This window comes from Candoia aspera, chromosome 1, assembly GCF_035149785.1.
Source record: "Candoia aspera isolate rCanAsp1 chromosome 1, rCanAsp1.hap2, whole genome shotgun sequence".
Classification (NCBI taxonomy): domain Eukaryota; kingdom Metazoa; phylum Chordata; class Lepidosauria; order Squamata; family Boidae; genus Candoia; species Candoia aspera.
Window position 1 is genome coordinate 156,639,155 of NC_086153.1, and position 22,682 is coordinate 156,661,836.

Consider the following 22,682-nt stretch of genomic DNA (forward strand, 5'->3'; position numbering starts at 1 on the left):
TGCTTTAAGATAAAGGGTGTTAATTAATACATATTTTATAAAGAGACATTTTAATTAGGGATTGCATGCCTGTTAATTGCACTTCTTTGGGCAATAACAGTAAGGCTGATTTGGCACCCACTTTTTCCTATTATTTATTTTATTTTAGAAAACTGTTACACACTAATAATAGGAATGGGTTTAAAAAGGCATGTCGCAACAGCAAACACTGTACTAAATGAATGTTTTCAAACTTAACATTGTAAGCATATGCAAACTGAAAATAGGATTGTCCCTTCCTATTATACTTAATCATTACACAGAACTCACAATGCTAATTAGCAAATGTATGAATCTGTCCAATATGGTGTAAAAGTAAAATACATTTAAAAATGGGAGCAAAGGCTCTGTTTTCACTTTAATATTGATCTATATTTAAAAGACTTCTTTTACTGATTTCCCAAACACCATAAAAAGTACCAACACTTTAGAAAGGTGTCAGATGTTATTATTATTACCCTTGTTCATCTATCAGGAAATACTATCCATAATAAGAAAATCCTTGGTTTTCTAAAGCATGGCTGACTAGAAAGTGGTTTCCTGCTCTTCCACAACCTGAAGTTTAACCACAGTAATTTATCAAACTTTTTTCTAAGTCGGCAATACTTTTTTTGGATATTGAAACATTTCAGAAAGAATTTGTAATGGATACCCTGAAACCTGAAAAGCCTTGATAGTCTAATATATTAGATATCCCAAATGACTTTAGCCTTATGAGTCATCTGTGGCTCATATTTGTAATGCCTGGGTTCATCCAGAGCATTTTATTTTCTTGCTCGGGTTTTCTGAGCGGTGGGGTGGGAGGCTATGTCCTTTGAGTCTGTTCAGGGAATGCTGCAGGGAGACCATTTAAGAGGGAGACTGGAGAAGAGGGCCCCCTTCTGGCTGAAGACATTTTCCATCCTGATAGTAGACTAAATACCATGAAGGCAGGGGAGACAGACATCTTGGGTCCTGAATGCCCTGGGGCCCCAGACAGTCTCCCACTTGCTGCCCACTCCTTCCCCATGCCTTCAACAAACCTGATCGTGTGGGAAAAGACTACCATATCTATTCTTGTAAAATCGGGACAACCACTAGATTGCAGCTACAAGGTGGAGGCAGAGTGTTGTATCTCCGTGCTGCCATGTCTAGTGGTCTTCCAGATTTTTGCAGCCCAGAATTGGCTACCTAAGTGCAAGGCCCTAATAAATACTACAGAAGAAGGGTATCATAGAAAGATGGAGGAAATAAGTGAAGAATTCACATATTATTCATGGGATGCAAAAAAAAAAAAAGTTGATGAAGCAAAGAGTTAGATTTTTGCGGCTGAGATATACGGTAGTATGCCTAAAAGAGAAAGACTTCCAGGGGGTGGAATGGAGGGGTCATATGTTCAGCTATATTTTGAATGGAAGGGAGAAAAGAGGATCCCCCAAGTCTAACAGTAAAGTAGGAGGACTGAAGAGATTAGGAGACCCCTTTATGGGTTTCAGGCCTGTTGCTGCAGGAGCAGCAGTGGGGAAGAAGCATCCTTTCTCCCATGTGCCTTCAATTTCCACAGCCTGGCACTAGAGCTTGGTGCATAAACTCTCTCACAGTTGAAAGTCCCCATCTGAGAGGCTTACCTTACCTTACATATCGTATGCCCCTAATTATAGGTGATTGCATAGCTGGTTTAGAACAAGCTACATAATGACTGTGATCACACAGCAGGCCAAACCAGAAAGCAAAGAAACCATCACATGGCTTAGTCTGATATGGCTGATGGGTGATCCCAATCTATTCAACTCTCAGACATGCTGACTGTGTTTGCAAAGACTTACCTTATTTTATCCACCCCAGAATATAAAAATAAGTTTTAAAACACAGTAGTCTTATATCTGTATTTCTTGCTTTTCATTATCTGGCTCTGACTTTTCTGTGGGTTTACAACTATTAATAAACAATACTGTCCAGGTATCAAATAATAAAAACCCAGTTTAAAAACTCTGAGAGTCCCTTCTTATAGAGTAAGCAGAGGAGATCTAGGCTCAGCTCTAGTGTCAAGTTATTTTATAGGCTAAGCCACAACCATGAAAAGAACCAGCTGTTGATATTAAGTACATCTGCAGAGGAACTTGCATAGGATGCCCAATCGAGGATCTAAGAGAATGGGGTGAAGTATACAGGAGTAGGCCATTAATATCCACATTGCTTCTTGAGTGCAGCAGGAGTCAAAATAGGCAAGATAGTGAGCACAGTGTGGCAGTATCAGCCCTGCCCCTTTTGCACATTGGTGCAACCTCAACACACACAAAAGGGTTGGGGCTTGTATTGTGATGGTGCACCCTCCATCTTTTGACCCCTTCCCCCAACAGATGCTAGAGTATGTTCTATGTGTCAATGCCATTAATGGATGAAACTGGATAATCAGGTCTTTTGCAAAGAGAATAAATAAACAAATAACAAATAACCACTGAATTAGCTTGATCAGAAGTGTCAAAGTAAACATTCCCATTCCAGAGAAGGTGATTGGACTTACAGTCTTATGTTTGTTCATCTTGGGGAGCGGGGGCATGGGAATCATTTACACTCCTCCTGTATAGGATTTCAGCCTAATCATCAGTGTTGCTTTCAACAATTTTATATCTCCTTTTTAGATTATCCCCTTCCACAACTTTAGCTAGATTAGGATAATCAGGAAAATGCTGAAATGAATGAGAACATGTCCGTGTGGGTGTGTGGGTGTGTAAGCGTTTAGCTGATTCCACAGAGGGATCAAACCCAAAAGAAAATGGAGCTTGCATTGACCTTTCTGCCTTTGACCTCCACACATTCAACTGGAAGTCTAAAGAGAAGCTGTATCAGATTTGTCTGAAAGTTAGAAGAAGACTCTGTATGATTTTGGATCTTGCTTTACTTGAGTACAAGCCAACTGTGTGTACATCTCTCTTTCATATCTCCAGCTGAATGTATGGAGGTAAGGGTAAGCAGGACTGCCTGGGAATCTCTGCTTTGTTTCCATTTGGAAGTCCTCCCTCCATTAAGCTGGCCAGAATGTCTGTCTGTCCGTCCATCCATCCATCCATCCAAACATATTTCTACTAAATCTTATTTTTTACCTTTGCTTAGGAGTATGTCAGGCATATTCAGACATATGATGATATTAACAGATTTTAGCCTTTTCTTGGATAATATGGTTTCCTTTCAGGCTTTAGGTTTTCAGGGATATATGTTTCTTGAAAAGAGAAAATACGTTCTCTTTTTCAGCACAGCTGATTTCTCTGGAGAGTCTCCCTCCCCTCCCTGCCTCCTGCTCCTGGAAATGGAGAGAATAGATGAAAACCAGACCATGAATCTGTTCGCACAGTGACTTTTTAATGTAACACTATGGGCAGGAAGTTATAGTGGAATGAGTTACTTTTCAATGCAGAGCCATGAGAGGATATATAAGAAGAATGTACAAAAATGTAGCTCCTTAAGAAGCTGTCACTTAGAACTCATTTTACTATAAATTTTCAATTTTTATAAAGAGTGCCACTGTACAAGTGCCAAACGTTACATCAAAATTACTCAGGGAATATGCCCATAATGTTACATGTTCCATGACGATTGGCTTCTGTTGTAAAGATCTTGTGGGATCTCCTTTTCATTCTTTCCAACCCAATGGAATGATGGAAAGAAAATATGCAAAGGGTCTTTGGCCTGTCTCTGTGTGTCAGCAGAATGACTCCAAAAACTGAACAGAACAGGACCAAATTTGGTGTGGGAGGAGAAGATGAGAATGGAAAGGGCAAGTTCAGGTTCAGAAATGGCCTGCTTCAACTGGGGGCTGTGGGATAGAAAAAAAAGGCAGAAATAATCTCCCCAATGCATCTCTACAGAGGGGTAGTTGGGCAGCAGCGTAGACTATTGCCAGTGGCGTCATTCTAATCCCGCCTCCCTCCTGGTCATGTGACTCATAGCAGAACACATGCCACCCCCTCTCTGCTTCTCAGGGCAGGCATACACACACAGACATACACAACCTGAGGAAAGAGCAGAAGCACACAAACATACAGATGCAACATACGCACCCTGATTAGACTCTTCTCTCTCTCTCTCTCTCTCTCTCTCTCTCTCTTTCACACAGATGTATACAATACAGTTGACTGCTGTTATTTCTCTTTTAATCTTTGTTACTGATATGGAGGGTATGTCACTTGTGAGTGAAGCCTGTATAACAAATAAATAATAAAGAGGGAAACGTGCCTGATTTTATATCCCAAATACACTGTGCATAAATAGGAAGCAGGTCTGCACACACTCTGATTAGTCCCTGGGAACAAAGTGCAGACATGCATACAAACACACACACTATGTGTGTGTGTGCTCATCATGAAACACCCTGACACACATGCATATGCAGAACAAATGCATATGCACTCATCTGATTAGAATTTCTCATACACAGCAGCAACACATATGCATCCAACACCCTAATTAGACTGTCACACATAAACATATATATGCTCACACTACCTAGGCAACACATATACACGCACCTTAGTCTCTGGGAAGAAAGTGTATACAGACATATTACTTCTTATATAGATGTTTTCCATGGGCATTAGTGGTAAAGGGGTTAAAAAGAATTCCAGGGGCCATGCTCTGCAGGCTTTCCCTAACATTTTAAGATATATTTCATAGCCAAGTAGCACAGAACAATTGCATGGTCCCCATTTCCCTCAGCCAGCAGAATATCTTTGGCTTCTGAGCTCCAGTGAGGCTCTAAAACATAGTCTACAGGCAACCAATGTGAAATAAATATCAGTGCACACCTGAGGGAACAAAGGTTGCTGCAGTCTCTTCCCCAGAAGCTGAACAACAACACATATGGAGAACAAAAGTATTCCAAATCTCTCATGTATATTTTGCTGAGGTAAACCTGTTCCTTTCTAAAATGATCTGGATCACATACTGCACATATTTCATTCATTCATTCATCTTTTTAGTTGCTCTGTAATTGAAACTGTACAAATACAAATCAAAGCACAACAAAATCAAGTTACATACAAGAAACAATTCAATGAAAAACGAAAAGCCACAGAATGAACACAGTTTAATGAAATTAGAGTAGTACTATTGTGGTGTGTTTTGCAGGAGGCTGCCTTTGAAATATATCTGAGATTTCAATTGGCCTAGAATATGTACAGTATAGTGCCCCTTATGATGGCCAGATGAGGATGGACTCAAAAAGAAACAGGCCTTCGGTGATCCCAAGGTTGTGGAAATCCTCCCCCATCCCTGAAATTTAGAATGCGGGGTCTTTGCTGCTCTCTGAGCCTTGTTGTTTTCTTGCAGATGTTTCATTGCCAGACGAGGCAACTCCTTCAGTGCGAAAAGGGAGTGGGCCTTGCTCTCAGTTTATATACCGCGGTTTGTCCAGCTTGTGTTGGTCTAGAATGCCTTCTCCCCACTGGCTCCTCAGAGAGAATGCAGAATGTATTTCTTTTTTCATGTTGGACAAGGCTTTTTTATTGATGCTTTTTAATTTTGCTGTTCTTGCTAATCTGTGTCATTGTTTTGGTTTGAAACAGAGCTACTTGGAATAGGGTTTACAGATCACTGAATGAACGATATCTTGAAGGTCCTTGCCATCAAAGTCCATCCTACCAAGGTCCATCCTTCTCTCAGCAAAAATAAAATAACAATTTTCTGCTCTTTCATGACACTCTGAATCCTCTCAGGTGTAGTAGAGACTTTTAGCATTAGTCTTACTGTATGCTAATAAGTGAAGATATCATTTATAATGTTGATGAAATAATAATGTCATTCATGTTATGCTCACCATCCTTCATATTACTGACATAGTCACTGAAGAAAATAGAAGTAAACGATGACTTAATGCTTACTTCTATCGATTGATTTTTATCTGCATAGTTTCAAAGACAGATTCAGACTGCTTTTTTTCTTTTTCTGAGTACTGGCTGCTGGTTAAATCCACATAGAAAAATATGAGAGTAGGTGTGTGTGAGTGCCTAACAAACTGCCTAAATTAAAGATTTATATTTGCAGTCCTACTGATATTTTCCTTTCAAAAATCCAGGAGAAACCTCTATCCTGATCCCATCTCTTATGTGCTTCTCTGCATATATGCAATGTATATCGTTGATAAATCAAATCACATGTTAAGTAAATTCTACAGATGAGGAACAGTGACCTGCTTTTGGCTTACAGTTCAAGTTACAAATTTAAAAGGAAAGAGTTTAACCATTTCAGTATGTAAACAGAAGACACTCATGTTTCTACTGCTCTTCGGCCTTTGAAATCCCACTACTTCCAATTAGGCTAGGCTACAAGTCCATGCAAAATTAGCCCATTAGACTGGAATGCTTGGCTTTGCATCTGTTCTCCTTCTATTAGCCAAGGGTCAAGGCTTGCCACAGGCATGTCATCACTCACAGTGTCATCAGATACTCTAAGCTGGAGCAACTAGACACAAGGCACCTGTTGGAAGGAGTGCACAAACTTTTTAGAGTGAACTTTGGAAAGAGGTTAAATGAGCACCTGAGCACCTAAACAGGAAATAAGGAAGTGACTGAACTCCTGTCTATTGTACCTCCTGGTGATGGTATCCAGGACTGGTTTGACAACTGGAACAGGATTTACTTTACCCATCTCTCTTTCTCTATGTCTCCTCCAGGAAATATGGAAGAGTCAAGGCTGTGCTAGGGTGCAGTATGGATGATTTTGTGAGGGACTGTTCAGAGGATGGGAAAGGAGTGAAGAAGAAAGTCAGCATAAGGAATTGAGAGGTGGTGGGCGAGTAGTTTGACAGCTTCGCCCATAAACGGCACTAGGCAAGGTAGTGAGCAACCTAGAAGAAATGTTTCCAATCATTCAAAGAAACGTCACCTCAATTAACCCACTATAAATGAAAATGGGAAAGTCCTGTTACAGTTTCCAAAATTCTGAATTCACCCCAGATTAGCATTAAAGACACCTCACTAAAATCTGTAGAGTTCTTGCTTCTCTGATCCTGCCTCCTGTGTCAGGCTTAACAGATGTGACAGCTGACGAGTGTTCTTGGAATGATCTCAATATAAATGGAAATTGGAAGTTTCCATAGTGGAGGGAATACTTTTGGCAGACATGTGGACTTCCCTTTCTTTAAATATTTTGAAAAATGTATGTGTGTGCACCCAAAAAGTCCCTCAAAACCCAGCTCCAATTCAGCCTTGTTAAATTAAATCATGTGATTCATGCCAATATTACTTTTCAACAACCATCCACAGTTCCTTGCAGTTTCCTGTTCTGAAGCCTTTGGCAGATGCATTAACTCCAGTGCACGTGATATGAGTGTCATGTCTCTATAAGTGCTCTATAATGAATGTCATGTCTCTATAAGTGCTCCCAATCTTACAGCAATTATTACAAGTCTAGAACAAATATCCCTATGTGTTACTTACTTTGTTTCCTACTACTGTCTTCCAATTAGCAATAATTTGAAAATTAATTAAGTCAAAACTACTGAAACCTGTAAAAAAACAGTGAAATCCATCCTTCCAACAGATCAGAACAGATTTTTAACGACACACCTAAAATCCTTAATTAATTTGTATAGGGCAGTTTTTCCTAACTTTGAGAACTTCCAGATGTGTAGACTTCAACTTCTAGACTCCTTAGCAAAAACTATGCTGGCTGGGGACCTCTGGAAGTTGAATTTCATATATCTGGATGTTGGCAAGATCGAGAAACACTGGTATAGAAATACTTTACCTCTTCTGTAAAGTTGACAGGTCCACCCAAGCATATGGACGGAGGGAGGGAATTGGCACTGAGAGCTGGGGGTAGGAGTGAAAACTGGCAAAGGTTGCTTCCCCACTTTCCAGAAATGGGAGTGTTTTGTGTCCAGGTCCACTCAGGGAACGTTCTCATCAGCAGAAAGGAAGATGGATCCCGCTCATTAAAAATACAGTAGCAAAATTAGTCTGTTATCTCTTTTCTGAGAAATGATGAATTTCTATAAAGTGTTTTGGAATGAAATTTGGGGAAATTTGATCCACCTTTAATCATAGCATTGCCAAAGGTAATGTGCCTATCATATACTCTGTAATTCTTGTGTGTCATGTACTCTGTCCCATTAGTATTTAAGCTTAATACTTCTATGCTACCAAGCGTAGCATTATGCACAATATATATTCATATATTCAGCACAGAGGAGTTCTGTACTGAATGCTACCCTGATCTCCAGTTTGGAAGAACACCTTCTCTACTTAGTCTTTGAAGGGACAAGGGAGTAATAGTTAAGGCTGTGACTGCAATTAGCCACTTCCTATCATTTATGCACTTCCAGTTAATTTCATTTGTGGGTCACGACATTAGCAGATGGAAACTGTAGTCGTCGTCCATCTTTATGAATTATTGCCTTTGCTCTCCTACAGTCCCTACTCATCCTTCCCTAATAGCCGCTAAAGATGGTGTTCCAGAAGTACGTATTTCCAGCCCATTTTTCAAGCAACTGCCTTTCAAATGGATGGCTCTGTTCCAGTTCAGAGACATTTGTGATACTATGAAGAAACTTCAGATCCCCACTTCGGACAGAATTCAGAGCTGTCTGGAGCCACTGAGAGAGTAAGATGGGGAGGAAATGTCTTTGTTGGGTTTTTAGGAGGCTCTTGAAACAGTTAGAAAAGAATCCTAATGCAGAATTAACAGATAACCAACTGCAAGGCATTTTGCAAAGCATTGGGATCAAAACATTCTGTTTTACTTTTCTGTGCCACCCAGGAAGACACACATCTTGCTACCTTCCTAAATTATGCCTACGTGGCTAAGCATCCAGCTTTTCCTTTCTCAAATGAACAGCAGGACATTTATGATCATCATAAAATCTATTGTGAGAGCAGCCACTAACATCTGAGTTCAGAAAGTTGTTACAAATTAGTTGGATGAAGAGGAAAGTGAATGAAAATATTTGTAAAATAATAGTTACATGTTAGTTTCATTATTTATATAAAGTCGGTTACTATTAAGAAAATACAGTATGTGTGCGAAGAGACAAGTTTATAAATCTTGATTAGAGCTCCAATTTTGTGGACGTCAATGACACGTTTCCCACTGAATTAAATGGATCAGAACTGCACTCAGTATTATTTTATATTTTCAGCGTCTTCTGTTTTCTAGCTGCTGCAAGCATATTGTGATGGTCTCTGATGGCATCGTTTTTCATGCAGTCTTGCTGATCTGGCTTGAGCCAACAGGCAGATGTAGTTTAAACTTTCTTTAATAGTTCGGTATCAAAAGTGTATTCTGTTTCATGCTGCATTGTTAGACTAGTAAGATTTTGTGCATTATGCACCTAGTAAGATTTTCTCAGCTCTACATGATGTGATTTCATAGTGCATGACAGAAACTGTACTTTTTGAGTGTCCTGGCTTTTTGCTTATTGGATGACTGTTTTAAAATAAATAATCATACAGTAAATAATCTCATATTGCCCTGCAATATAATGTGTACGTGTTCAAAAGCAAGTGCTCTGGGTATCAGTGAGACTTGTGCTCAAGAAAGTGTGTCTCGGGCTGTCATTTCATACCGACTTCATGTAAAAATGCATAGTTTCATATTTAGATCATTGTAACACTTCAGTGTAAATCAGGCCTGAATTTCTTTCTGTGATCTGGGTGAGCAAATTTTTACATCTTTAGTTACAGTAATATGAGTCTTAAAGACTTTGCTCAGAAAAATCCAAAAAATCTCAGAAAAATCTCTATCTTAAATAAAAACCAAAAGCATTTTTCCAGACACTGCAACGTAAATGAGGACAGGCATTTGCTATTTTGCCATTCCCTTACATTTTTTTAGTGTGCAAAATACTATTTGCATCCATTAAACACAAGCAGGAGTTTTGAGAATCTTTGCCCTAAGAGTCAGGATGTGATGAACCCTGCCTGAATTTTAAGTGCATCCAAACATCATCTCATTTAATGAGCTAATAATAAAGCTAAAATGTCCTATTCCGTATTGTTGAAATGAAGCACTGCAATCAACCGTGCACAAAACTACATTAACTTATATTTGAAATATTTTTAAAAGTTATAGGATACCAAGTTATTATTAATTATTACTCAAGTCACAATATAGATAAAGAGAAAAGAACAATTGCTCCGAAGTCCCATCCAGTTAAATTAATTCACAACTTAACCACTCGCTAAAACCAATTTTAGAACTCAAATTTAAAGGAATGCTGTACAACACCGAAAAGTGCATCTACATCTATAATTAATGCATATACTAATTAATGTTAATTAATATATAATGAGTTATATAGAGTAACTAGAGATAGAGATAGAGATAGAGATAATTCAGATTTTTATTTACAATTGGGTCAAGGTAGAGAGCAGTAGGGAGACACCTGGGGCTGATTTGGCTGCAGAGCCTGTGGAGCAACGGGAAGCAGCAGAAGATGAGGGTTCTGTCTGATCCAGGACCTCCTCCCAGTCCTAAGGCACAGAGGGCTGGGCAAAGGGCAGAGCAAGGAGCTCTGCATGGCTCCTTGCAAGGCAAGCACGTTCCCACTGGTGATTTCTTGCATCTGGTGGGGACTCTGTTTTAGAGCCACTGGTAGCAAGCAATCCCTGGTTGGGAACAACTGCTCCATTTACCGGAAACTCTGTCTGTTGCGCCAGGAACTCCTGCTCACAGAAACTCTGTTCGTTTGGACCCAGACTGGCTGACAACCGACCCATGATACCAAAGCCTCTGGACTCTGCCCTGACAATACTTCTGCCTGCTGTTTTGAACTTTGCTTATTAGGAACTTGCCTGTAAATTTTCCAAGGAATTCAGGACTGCCTGAGACTGTATGTGCATCTGCATTCATGCCCTGCCTGCTGCTGCTATAGTTACTTAACCAGAGTAAAGCCTTATGAACTGTACTCCTTTGTGTGCATATCTGGGTTAGGCCTCTTGCAGGAACTTACAGTGGAACATGCGGTGAAGAACACTGTGGTATAAGAAAACTTGGGAGTAACATAAAAGGTGCAGAAAGGGGATGGAAAGAAGAACTGGAACAGCTGCCAGAAGACTACTGCAGTAATCTAAATGTGAAACAACTAAAGCGCACATCAATAAAGCCACAGCCTCCTGTGGTCATCCTTGCCACTGTGGCATTTTTGGACTCATCCTCTCTGAGGTGGTTCAGTCTTCTGATCAAATTTCATGGGGAAGACAAATCTCTTTTTTCAATTCTCCTGCTTTTTGGATCCATGAACCCAAGAATAAACATTTCTTCTGGAAAGACCACTCTCAAAAATAAACCACCAAAGAGAGGAGAGGCCAGGCTCCTGACTGTTTGACCTGGCTATGTCAAAGACTCTCAGAGGTCTAGGTCAGTTTTATTACAGTAATGATGCCCCAAAATGGCAAAACATGAAATAAAAATAAATTCATGGACAAAAAAGGGAGATTTGAGCATTTTTAAGTTTAAAAAATAATTAAGGCCTAAGGTTGAGGTTCCTTTTAATTTTGAAGTGCAGACCAAATGACCCTACCCTACTCCATGGCCATGATTAGGACATAGTTAGTTTTTTCATGCAAATGATACTAATTTGCTGAAGGCACTGGCACTCCAAGATGCTGATCCCTACCTTTCCCAGGAACAGATGTGTTATCATATAATGCTTAATGTTTCTTGACAATGGGGCCTCTTTTAATTTTGCTTCTGGAGTGAGTGATAAATGAGTTTCCCATTCCCACCATACATAATACATTTTACAGCCCAGTCCTAATCATAATTACCCTGAAGTTAAAGTTCCCTTAATTTGATTACTTTGATTTGTTTACCTATGCGGTACACTCTGTGTGGAAGCCAGATGTTTGGGAAACATCTGTTAATATTAAATATGAACATACATGAATATACTAGATTTTAACTTTTGAAACAACTTGTGACCTCATAGGATGATTCTATATATTCCATCATTTCTTTGGTTACCTATAAATAGGATCAGTATTTTGCAAAGACCTCTAGATTTGTTAACTATTAAACTCCTATGGTTCTCTTCCATCTGGATTATCTCTTTCTCCATCCCTACCTGTATTTCTCTCCATCTCCATCATCTCCATCTCTATTGACTCTTTCTTGTTGTCTCTTAATCCAAACATTCCTTCTCCTTGTTAAATTCTATGTGTATTTACTTGAATATTAATCCTACTACAGCCAATTGGGCTTTCAATACATTGCATTGAATTCTCTAGTATGATACCATTTTAATAATATCTACATTTTAAGTAACAGGGATAATGTATGTTATCATTACTCTAGTTCATGAATCTTAATTATCATTTTTAAGTTTGATGCTGTCATATTAATATCTGTATCTATACATCTATCTATAAATAATGTTCTTGTAGTACCAGAGTCAGGTGGAAACCTTGTGTTAATTAAATTGTTCATTAATCCACTAAAATATGTATACAGTATATCTATTTATTATCTTCACTTTTATTCTGGTGTCCAGCACAGTTTGCACAGACATAACTCATAACTGCTGAGTTATAAATCTGTCCAAGATTATTGATTTCTCACTGTCACCTAGCAAAATGGCTTTTTCTTTCATTCTTACCATTATTTTACTAAAAATTAGGTACACTTAGACTATAGCCCATATTTTGGTTCTGTATTCCTGTTCTCTTTAACTGAACAGCCAGACTGAGGTCACTGTTCCTCATCTAGAATTTGCTGAAGTTTTTGAAGCTTTGTGCATTCAGGTAGTACTATTATAAATTTATGACAGAATATGTTTCACAGTGCTTAGCAAATAAAGCCCATAGTTTATAAAATAATTACTGTAAAATATATATAATAATCCAATGGTATAGGCATAATGTAGATTAAAAATAAGAGAGAATATAATTATTGATATGTGCAATTTAATAACTTTGAACTTGAAATATGGCATTCAGGTTCAGCCTAAGGCTTTTCCTAGCTGTGATAATAGCACAGGAGGCAAAAATCAATCTTCACAAAGCTTGGAAGTGTAGTGATTTTTCTCCAGGAGCAAAATGGAGGTGCAGTCAATTTATTTTTCCAATACCTTACACGTTCTTATTTAATAATTGTGATAATGTTCATCATCATCCTACTTCAAGCATTATAAGCTCAGCCTTTGAGAATGAACATCTCTTTCTGACCTTTCTTGCCCTTGCAGAGGGAGTGGAGAAGAAAAGCCCATCTCCTTCACCCGTGAAATGCAAAGCCAAGCAGTCTGAGAATCTGGAGGATGATAATGAGGGTAGGTAGGAATCAGCTCCTCAAAAATCACTTATCAGTTTTTTTTTTTATTACAGCAAGGTAAGGTCCCCTTTATTTTTCAATTATACAATCTGCAGCCTGTTACATATTCTTCCTATTGCTCATATTTAGAAGCTCAGGTGCACTTTGGCCCTGGGTTGGTAAGCAAATAAGATCCTTTCCAACTTTCCTACATGTACTGTTGCCCCCTTGTTGTGTAATGGTGAAATATTTTCTAGCAGGAAAAAAAGTTAACAAATGTTATAATATTCTTTCCAATTAACTAGGTCTGAAAACTAAATGTATGGGTTTCCAGCTGTAGGATGTGGAAAATAACCAGTTATGCATGATGTACTGTAATTCCACAATGAAATTACTTTTGGCTATTGTTCTAATGAATCTTTAGCAAGAATGACATTGGCTGCATCTGCCTATTGCGTGGGTTAGCATTATATGCATGAACAGAAAACATCCCAGGCTAAACCTTGATATCATCTCCCCCTTTCTTCCAAGTGACTAGGACAGGTAATAAATCAGAAACTGACAAGAAGATTCCTGGCTTAGTGTTATGTGCAAGCCAAGAAGAATAGTTTAAGAGAATATCTCATTAACTACTGGAAAAGCCAACATCAACCCAACTTTGTTTTATTACAGTTTATTGTTAATTGTAATTCCCAAAGTATATGCAGTGTCAAATCAGGGCATTAACAGAGATGAATCCTTGTTTATTCTTCCTCTCTAACAACTGGGAAGGAGAGAGGCAGGAGGGAGTAAAATTTTATTCATGCTTGTACACATAAATGTTAAATTATGGTTTGGTGTTGCATGTGAATGCAACTACTGTTGTCCAAAAATTGAATTGCTGAATATAAAATTTGGCAAATTTCACTGACTTGTGATAGATTATAGATTTCCTCTCCAGAGCTCAACAGAAGTTTTGCATGTAGAAAATGTTGCTATAAAACCTGGACTTACAATTCACCTCAGTTTTACAAGTAGCATAATTTACACTTGTGTCCCATGTGGATTTATTTTATTTAAAAAGTTGCCTCCTGCTGGGATGAATGGAAAGTCCACATTCACACAAAAGCTCTATGCATTCTTCAGAGCTGATGTAACATAGTGGCTGAGGTATGAATTATAAAGGTGTTAATTAGTATCTTGCCAATGCCATGAATCAACTTGCTAGTATCAGGTAAGCCTTTCTTTCCTTCTTTCTCTTTCTCAGTTCCTTCCTTTGCCATGTAGATGTGTAAAGATGGCTTATATAGGAACGAAGAACATGTAGCTTTCCAGATATTGTTGTACTACATTTCTAACCATTTCTCATTATCTTGGTTAGAGCTACTGAGTCTTATAGTAAAACAGGAAAGAAAAAATCTCCTGTATACTTTTCTACCAAGGCTCATTCAATTTGATAAAGAGTATTTGCTTTCAAAAGTTATTTCAAAGGAAAAGATGATTTTGGAGAAATGCACATGGGTTGGAGTGTGGCATTCTTGCACTTATTTTGTAAGAGAGAGAGAGAGAAAGTTGATCTCTCTGAAACGTGAGCCTCTACTATTTAATGCCGGGGATTTACTTATTAAACTTTCAGCAGTTCTTATATAACTACATTTGACAATCTGCACAATTACTCATTTGAATCGTTATGATCTCCCCTTTCTATCCTCTTGTGGAGTACTGGCCAGGGTTAATATAATTGGCCAATATTAACTACATACCAAGAAGGTACATTTCCCAAAGTTTAGGTGGAATGTTAACTATTGCAATACTGGGGATCTTGAGTTAAAGCAATGTCATACATTAAATTAAATGAAAGACATTTTATTTTTCACAAACAGCTTTATAGGATTTGTGATTTGCAATCTCTCCCAAACTGTTATCTTAAAGATGCAGGGACCACAACCCTACATCACTGATCAACATGGCCATGGACCATGCTTACTGGGTGAAATGATGAAATCTGTAGTCTGTGATCTTAGAGGGTTCTGGGTTAGGGAGGCTTTCAAAGTTCAATATATTTGGAGCTGTCCATCTATCTGTAATGATTTTTTAACATGCACATGGACTGGGGAACATTACACATGTGTTATGCTGGTACATGCTATCCAAAGCACTTACATGGATTTAGCTGCAGTTCTTTAGCCCATTAGATAGATGCCCTGTTTGTGCATTATCTTCCCAGAAAATAAAAGTGTTTGATGATTCCAGTGATGAAATCCAGTCTGATGATTCCAGTGATGATCAAATCCTTCACAGTGATGATTAAAACCTTAATCATCACTGGAAACAGGGGTCAGCAAATCATCGTTTACATGGTCAGCCATTAATTGACTTCTTTGCCTTTTAGCTTTCATATTCAACATGAAATGTGTGAAATATTGTTGAGGAAGTAAGAGATGTAAATTTACTGACAGATGGTTATTCTCACTTCTCTCACACAGAGCCAGTTTCATTCTATCCTTTTATGCAACTTTGCTTAGGATCTGTACGAAGTTTGACAAATCAATGGACAATTATTTTGTAATTATTTCCACTGTTTGTATGGAGATAGATGTTTCCAGGGTGTTTCTCCTCTGTTACAAATACCTGGGGGGAAGACATCTTAGTGAATGTTTATCTTTTTAAAAACTTTATCTATCTATCTATCTATCTATCTATCTATCTATCTATCTATCTATCTTCATCCATCCATCCATTTAAATGGCCACCCATCTTACCAAAGTGACTTTGGGTGGCTAACAATAATTAAAATACAATATAGAACTATTGTTCCCAGTACCCTCTTTGTAACCCAAAATATACAAAACTTGCAGTGATCAGGAACAGATGTTAAAGGAATATCCCCAGAGGGGATCATATAAGTTTCCATTTTAAATCTCATCCTCATCTACTAGAGTTCTTAAAATGCACCTATGCAAAATATCTTCACCAAAATTGTGAAAAAACAATTCAAAAGCTAGATTTTTCTCTTTATTTTCCCTTGTCTTTTTTCATATTTTTTAGCATTCACTCAAATCCTTTCTCTTCAATAAAGGAAATTTTATAGATATCTTGAAACAGACAGTTTAAATGAAGATAAAATGCTACAGAAAGAGCCCTTTGGGAAGTGGCATGAAATAAATGTGGCCACAAAGCATTTCCTTTTTAATGCAAAAATATACTTACAGGAATTCATTTTCTAGAGTCTGTTTAGACTTTATTATTTCATTTTTTATTTTGACAGTATCCATTTATCTTGAAGCACTATAACCAAGATCCAAATTTCCCTTTCTTCTCTTGAAGCTGCGTTGACTATTATTACATGGAATCTCTAAAGTCACATTCATGATTGCAGGAGAATTCAGTGAGCCACAGAATCATAGAGTTAGAAAGAGCTACTTAAAGCATTGTGCCCGACCCCATGCTCAGTGCAGGGATCTCAGGCTGGTGGCTGTCTACCCTCTGCTTAAATACATCCAGTGGTGAGCCAACCAGCACTATTGATAATTGGTTGCATTGTCCTGTCAGAGTGCTTGCACTGTTCATATTCAGTTTGGAATCCTCCTTACTGGATTTCCTAACTTTAGTCTGTGTCTTGCAGTCTGGAATAATAGAGAACAAGCCTTGATCTTCTGTGTGACATCCTTCAGTTATTTAAAGAGTGCTATCATATTCTCACTGAGTCTTCTCAAAGCTAACCATTCGCCCGCCTTCAATCTCTCTTGTAGGGATTAATTTAAATCCCTTGTTTAGCCTCATTGTCTTTCTCTGAGCCTGTTTCAGTTAATCCAAATCCTTCCTAAAGTATGTTGGGCAGAACTGGATGCAGTATTTGAAGTGTAGTGCGACTAATGTGGACTTGTGGTGGAATTGTCTTCCTGTGACTTGGAAACTCGCATTCTGCTGATGAGCAAAAAATTCCATTTGCCTTTTGCCAGCCACATCACACTGCTGATTCATACTTAACTAGTGAAGAATTTACAACTTCAAGGTCTTTTTCACACATACTATTTCCAGCCAAATATTATCTGTCCTGTGTCCATGGGTTTAATTATTTTTTCCTAAATGAAGAACGTTATGTTTGCCTATATTAAAATTCATTATGTTTTTTTTTTCCAGTCCACTTCTCTCACATACGAAGATCACTTTAAAAGTTCTGTCTTCTGGAGAATTAGATATCCTATCCAGTTTTATATCATCTGCAGATGTGATAAGCATTTCTCCCTCTCTTCTTCCATGTCATTAATGTAAATATTGAAATGTATTAATCCTGAGATAAAACCTTCAGTAAAAAATCATTGATGAGTACTTTCCAAGGATGGCTTCATGCCAGCAATTCATCTATCTTATAAATGTGCCATCTAAGTCATACTTTAGCTTGCTAATTGGAGAGTCATGAGATACTTAGTCAAGTGCTTTGATGAAATCATGCTATATCATTTGTGCATTATTCACATAAGTTACTAAGGAACTTTACCTGATCAAAATTGAAGAAAAAAAAATAGTTTAACAAGATTTGTTCTTGACAAATCTCTGCTGACCATCACTGCAATATGCTTACAAATTACTTGCTTTATGACTTGCTCTAGAATCTTCCCAGTTAACAGTGTCAGACTGGCTGGTCCATAGTTCTCTGGAGCCTTCTTTCTTGTTTTTTTGAAAATAAGGACATTTGCTTCCTCCAAGCATCTGAAACTTCATCCAGGATGTTCCAAAGATTATGAATATTGTTTTTGTCAGTCCATCAGCAAGTCATTCACTAACCTAGGATGCTATCTGTCTGGCCCTGAAGATCTCAACTCATTCAAGGTGAGTAAGCTAGAATTCTGCTCTTTCAGTCTACTCTTCAAAACTGACAGACGGAACACTTTGTCACGTTCACTGATTCAATGTAGTTTATACATCATAACGTTTCACATGCCATGGCGCTGACGCGCGTTTCTGTTTGGGAGGGAGCTGCTGTGAGACCTTGTACCAAGCTCTGTATGTGAAATCAGTACAATGGAATGTGTTTGGGCTATGTTCTCTGCTCAAGGCCTTTTCCCACAGACCATCAGAAACCGTTAGGAGCACCTGGGATTGTGAACTTGAGAAGATTCTACAGGGGGAGGGATTTCATTTGCACCGAGGGTTTTTAGTTTGAATTTGGCGCGCTTTCATCATTCTCAGCTTTCTCTGTGATCCTGCATACTATTCTTTAATAAATCAGATATCTTTGAATTCCTACTTATGAGTCTGATGGTGTTTTAGAATAGGCAACCATTACACACTTATCCTCTTCTTAGAGAAGACTATTGAAATAGGACCTGAATAAGTCTGCCTTTCGTTATCTGTTATCTGTTTTGTTATGTTTCTCTTTCACCATTTTCACTGAGCTGCTGATAATTTGTTTTGTTTTGCTTCTTTTCTTCTTATTTGAACACATCTGCAAAAATATTTTTAGCATCCTTCATCAATCACACCTCATTCTGAGTTTAATTTTCTGACACCACTGCTACAAATCCAGAGTGCCTCTAAGTCCTGTTCCTTAGTGATCTGGCCCTCATTCCAACTCTCATATAGATCCTTCATGACTTTTATATTTTATTTAAACTTTTCATTCAACCACATTGGGTTCTTCCCCTGATTTTCACTTTTTTTCACAAAGGAATTGCTTTTAATATCAATAGGAACTCCTGCCCCTCTTGGACTTCTTTTCCCATTAGTTTCTCCTGCCTTGGGGAATTAATCCTTACCCACTGTTTATTAAAGTCCGCTTTTTTGAAGTCTAAGGTCAGGGTCTTATTAGATGCAGTTTTATTTTCCCTTAATATTAAGCATGGCACAATCATGCTGCTTCTTACTTTTTATTTACTGGTCTTCTCAATTGGCTAGCAATAAATTAAAGATAGCTAATCCATTCTGAATGTTGTGGACAAAATAGGTCAGGCATTTTATTCAAGATCCATGCTTACATTTCAGCTGAGGTAGGGAAATTAAAGTCGCCCCCCCACTACTATTTCATGATTGTTTTTAAAGATCTGCAGCACGCTTTTAGAAAGCATAGCTTAAACACTTTAACCATGTATAAGTTATTATATACCTCAGATAAACAAAAGCAAAGGTTTAAAAGCAAAATATTTTGGCTGCCACTTTCGACTGCTCTAAAGTAAGATGCAGTACCAAGGGATGCCAATGTGTTTGTGAGTATAACTCTCGGTGTCCATTGGGCTTTCTGCTCCAGCTGATGTTTTACAATTTTAAAAAATAGCAATTTATGAAATTAGCAGATGGGAAGGAAAGTGCAAGTGTCCAGAATGTCTCTGTTCTCCACATACACTCATTGGTTTTCTCAGAACATTTTTTTCTAATGGTGTGTAAGTGTCCCCTATTGCTTTGTTTGGAAACAAATTTTGGAAATTGCAAAGGTAAGCCAGGGTAGTAGGGAATAGCATGTGGGGAGATAAAATAGAACTCTGGTAAATGGTTAGATTCCCTGGCATCTAAAGTCAGAGCACCTTCAACGTATTCTCAAAATTCCAAGTTGTGCCCACCATCGCCCCCCACCCCACCCCCGGGGCTGGAGGAGTCCTGCACCTGTTAATGTGGTGGAGAAGAAACTCACTGCAGACACAGAGAAAGGACCTGTTAGGTGTCATCTCAGCTATAAGTATAATTAGCAAGGCGGTGCTGTCTGTGCTGTGTGTGTTTCAGACACTATATACAATTAGGTTGATTTTATACTATTAAACATTTCTTTATTGGAGATTTAATATCCATTTCATGTCATCCAAGGCCAGAAGACACAGCAATCAATATAAACCACAAAGGCAATCAATGGAAAATAATACATCATCTGGATTAAAGTTAGTGTAGAAGATTTAGCTCACTCTCTGTAGCAAAGAGAGTGGGGCAGGGGTAAGAAGGAAGTGTTTTGTCTGAATGCATGTTTTTAATATGAATGAGTGTTAAGACTGATATCTATATAAGTGCATTTGCATGGATGGATCTATACATCTGTGACCCATGCATCACCTTATAGCAGTGTGAAGAAACATAGCTTGAACATTCCCCTTACCCCACTTTTTGTAGAAATAAAATAAGGGGCAAAGTTCCAGTTTTCTAAAGTGACTAATACAATGTTGTTGGAAGACAATCATATAAAGTGACAACCAAGATACCTCCAGAATACTCATCTGTCAAGGAATTCATCACTCATTTCTATCCATTACCTGAATCACCAGTAACCCCACCAGCTCCATAATTGTGCTGTACAGAGATTTGGCAGCGATAGACTTGCTTATTAAATTTTAACACAGCCATTGCTTCAAATTGTACTGTCTGCATGTGGAATGCCATGTTTTCCATTTTGATGACGACGATGATGTAATAGTTTTTGTTTTCATTGATTTTAATTTTAATCTCACCTTTTACTGACCTCAGCCTCTCTTTGCCATTCCACCTATTGATTGAATAGACTGTATGCAAACAGCAGGGTTTTACTGATCTGTGGCACATAAAAAGAGCTGTCTTCCATTTACTAGCAGCACTGTGTTAATCACAAAAATAGCTTCCACAACCTTACTGTGAACAATGGTATAATCAATGCAGCAGGCAGTGATGCTGAAGATAGGCATTTAAGTATATTTTTATTTTTTCTTCCTCCCTCCTTTTCTCTCTCATAAATATTACTGGTAGCAAACCCAGGCAAAAAACATCCAGATTTTGATAATTCCATTCCCTTCCTGGTTTATTGTGTTCATATATATATATATATATATATATATATATTCTCAATAATAATAATAATAATAATAATAATAATAATAATAATAAATCCAAACAGCCTCTGTTCAGAGATTATCCCTGTGTGACAGTTTCTGTCGCAGGCAGAAGATTCCTGTTCTTTTCTTTTAGGAAGATAAAAAGGATGCTTTAGAAGAGATTGTGATCTCCCAGAAGAGACTGTGGCTGAAATGGGGAAAATGGAATTTTTGCTGATTCATCCCCACCCCTGAAGGCTCCTACACCGCTCTGTCTTGGGGCCAAGGGCAGCTCTAGAATTTGGATAGCATCATGCCCTCACAAAATGGTTGACATGGATTAAGTGACTATTCACAAGATGAATAACTAATCACATAAAGGGTGAATTAGCTTTCCAGGATACTATCTACCATACCAGTGGGAGTTTTCTGGAGTACAAATCTATTGTTTTAGTACTCGAATTTGGGTTTTGTCTGTTGTTGTTGTTTTTGCTGTTGTTGTTGTTGTTCAGAGAATTTAAAAATTAAATTAAAAATTAAAAGAGAAAAGTCAAGTGGAGCAGAAGCTTGATGGACACCAAAGAAGTTATCTAGGAGTACGTTGGTCCTGCAAGCATCATGTTGGCCACCCCATTTCCAGAGAGACCCATAACATCCTGGTGCAGATGTTTTAGATGGCTGTAGCAGGAAGGAAGAATTGATTGATGAAGGCTGACTAAAGTCAGAAGATCTAAAGGTCTTAAGCACATTTACCAGGCATGCTAAATAAAGTGGGAAGAAAACAAATGTACATATATGCCTCTCTCCCTCCCTCCCTCCCTTCCTTCAAATCAGTATTGACTCCTGGTGATTCCTGGACTCTTCCCTACAGGTTCTTTTTGCAAGGATTTTTGGTGAGGTTTTCGGAAATGGCTTGCCCCTGCCTTCTTCTTGGGGTTGATAGAGAGTGATTGACTCAAAGTCACTAGTTGGCTTTGTGCCCAAGGCAGGACTAGAACTCACTATCTCCCAGTTTCTAGCTTACTGCTTTAACCACTACATCCAGCTGTCTCTCACATATATGCAGATGACTACATTGAAAAAAGCTGATCCTGTTCATTTCCAAAATTTAAAATCCAAGCTGTTGGGTAGCAGAGAAGAATCTTCATGACCTCACAACTTGCGGTTAGTAATTGTGTAACGTTTCTCTTTAAAGGTCTGGATTGTTCAGAAGAAAGCCTGGTCATTAACAAGCTTTGAAGGTCATGGTTGCTGCATTGAGGCAATGCGTCATCCATTGTGGTTTGGCTGTCTAGGAGCTTGGGGCATATGGAAGGGATCCCAGTCAGGAGTGGGTTTAGATATATGCCTAGTGAAACATTGTGGCTGAAATGGAAGTTCTGCAGGTACCTACTCTTCAAATGAGGTCAGAGGGTTCATATTGATTTTTGCATCAGGAAATGTCTTGCTTGAACTGAACATGCTTCTTTTGGGATTTTTTTTTTTTTGGTAATTTGTAGATAGGCAGATTTTCACAAAGGCCTCATAAGATTCTGTTGCTTTCTTCTGTGAAAAAATCTGGCATAAGGATATCAGCCTCTGCTACTTGACAAAAAGAGAAAGAACTGTCTTTTACCAGGCTTGGTGTACATGCATACTGTGTTCCAGAATGCTTAGTTACATGGTCACTAATGTGTCATC

General features: G+C 38.2%; 1 protein-coding gene across 1 annotated transcript in view; it reads left to right on the top strand.

The window, feature by feature from the left end:
- The window catches only part of MACROD2 (mono-ADP ribosylhydrolase 2), a 1,156,239-nt gene that overhangs the window by 1,045,980 nt on the left and 87,577 nt on the right, over positions 1 to 22,682 (top strand). The window contains exon 10 of the mRNA XM_063316393.1: positions 13,193 to 13,276. Coding sequence (XP_063172463.1) covers positions 13,193 to 13,276 — 84 coding nt within the window. The remainder of the gene's footprint in view (positions 1 to 13,192; positions 13,277 to 22,682) is intronic.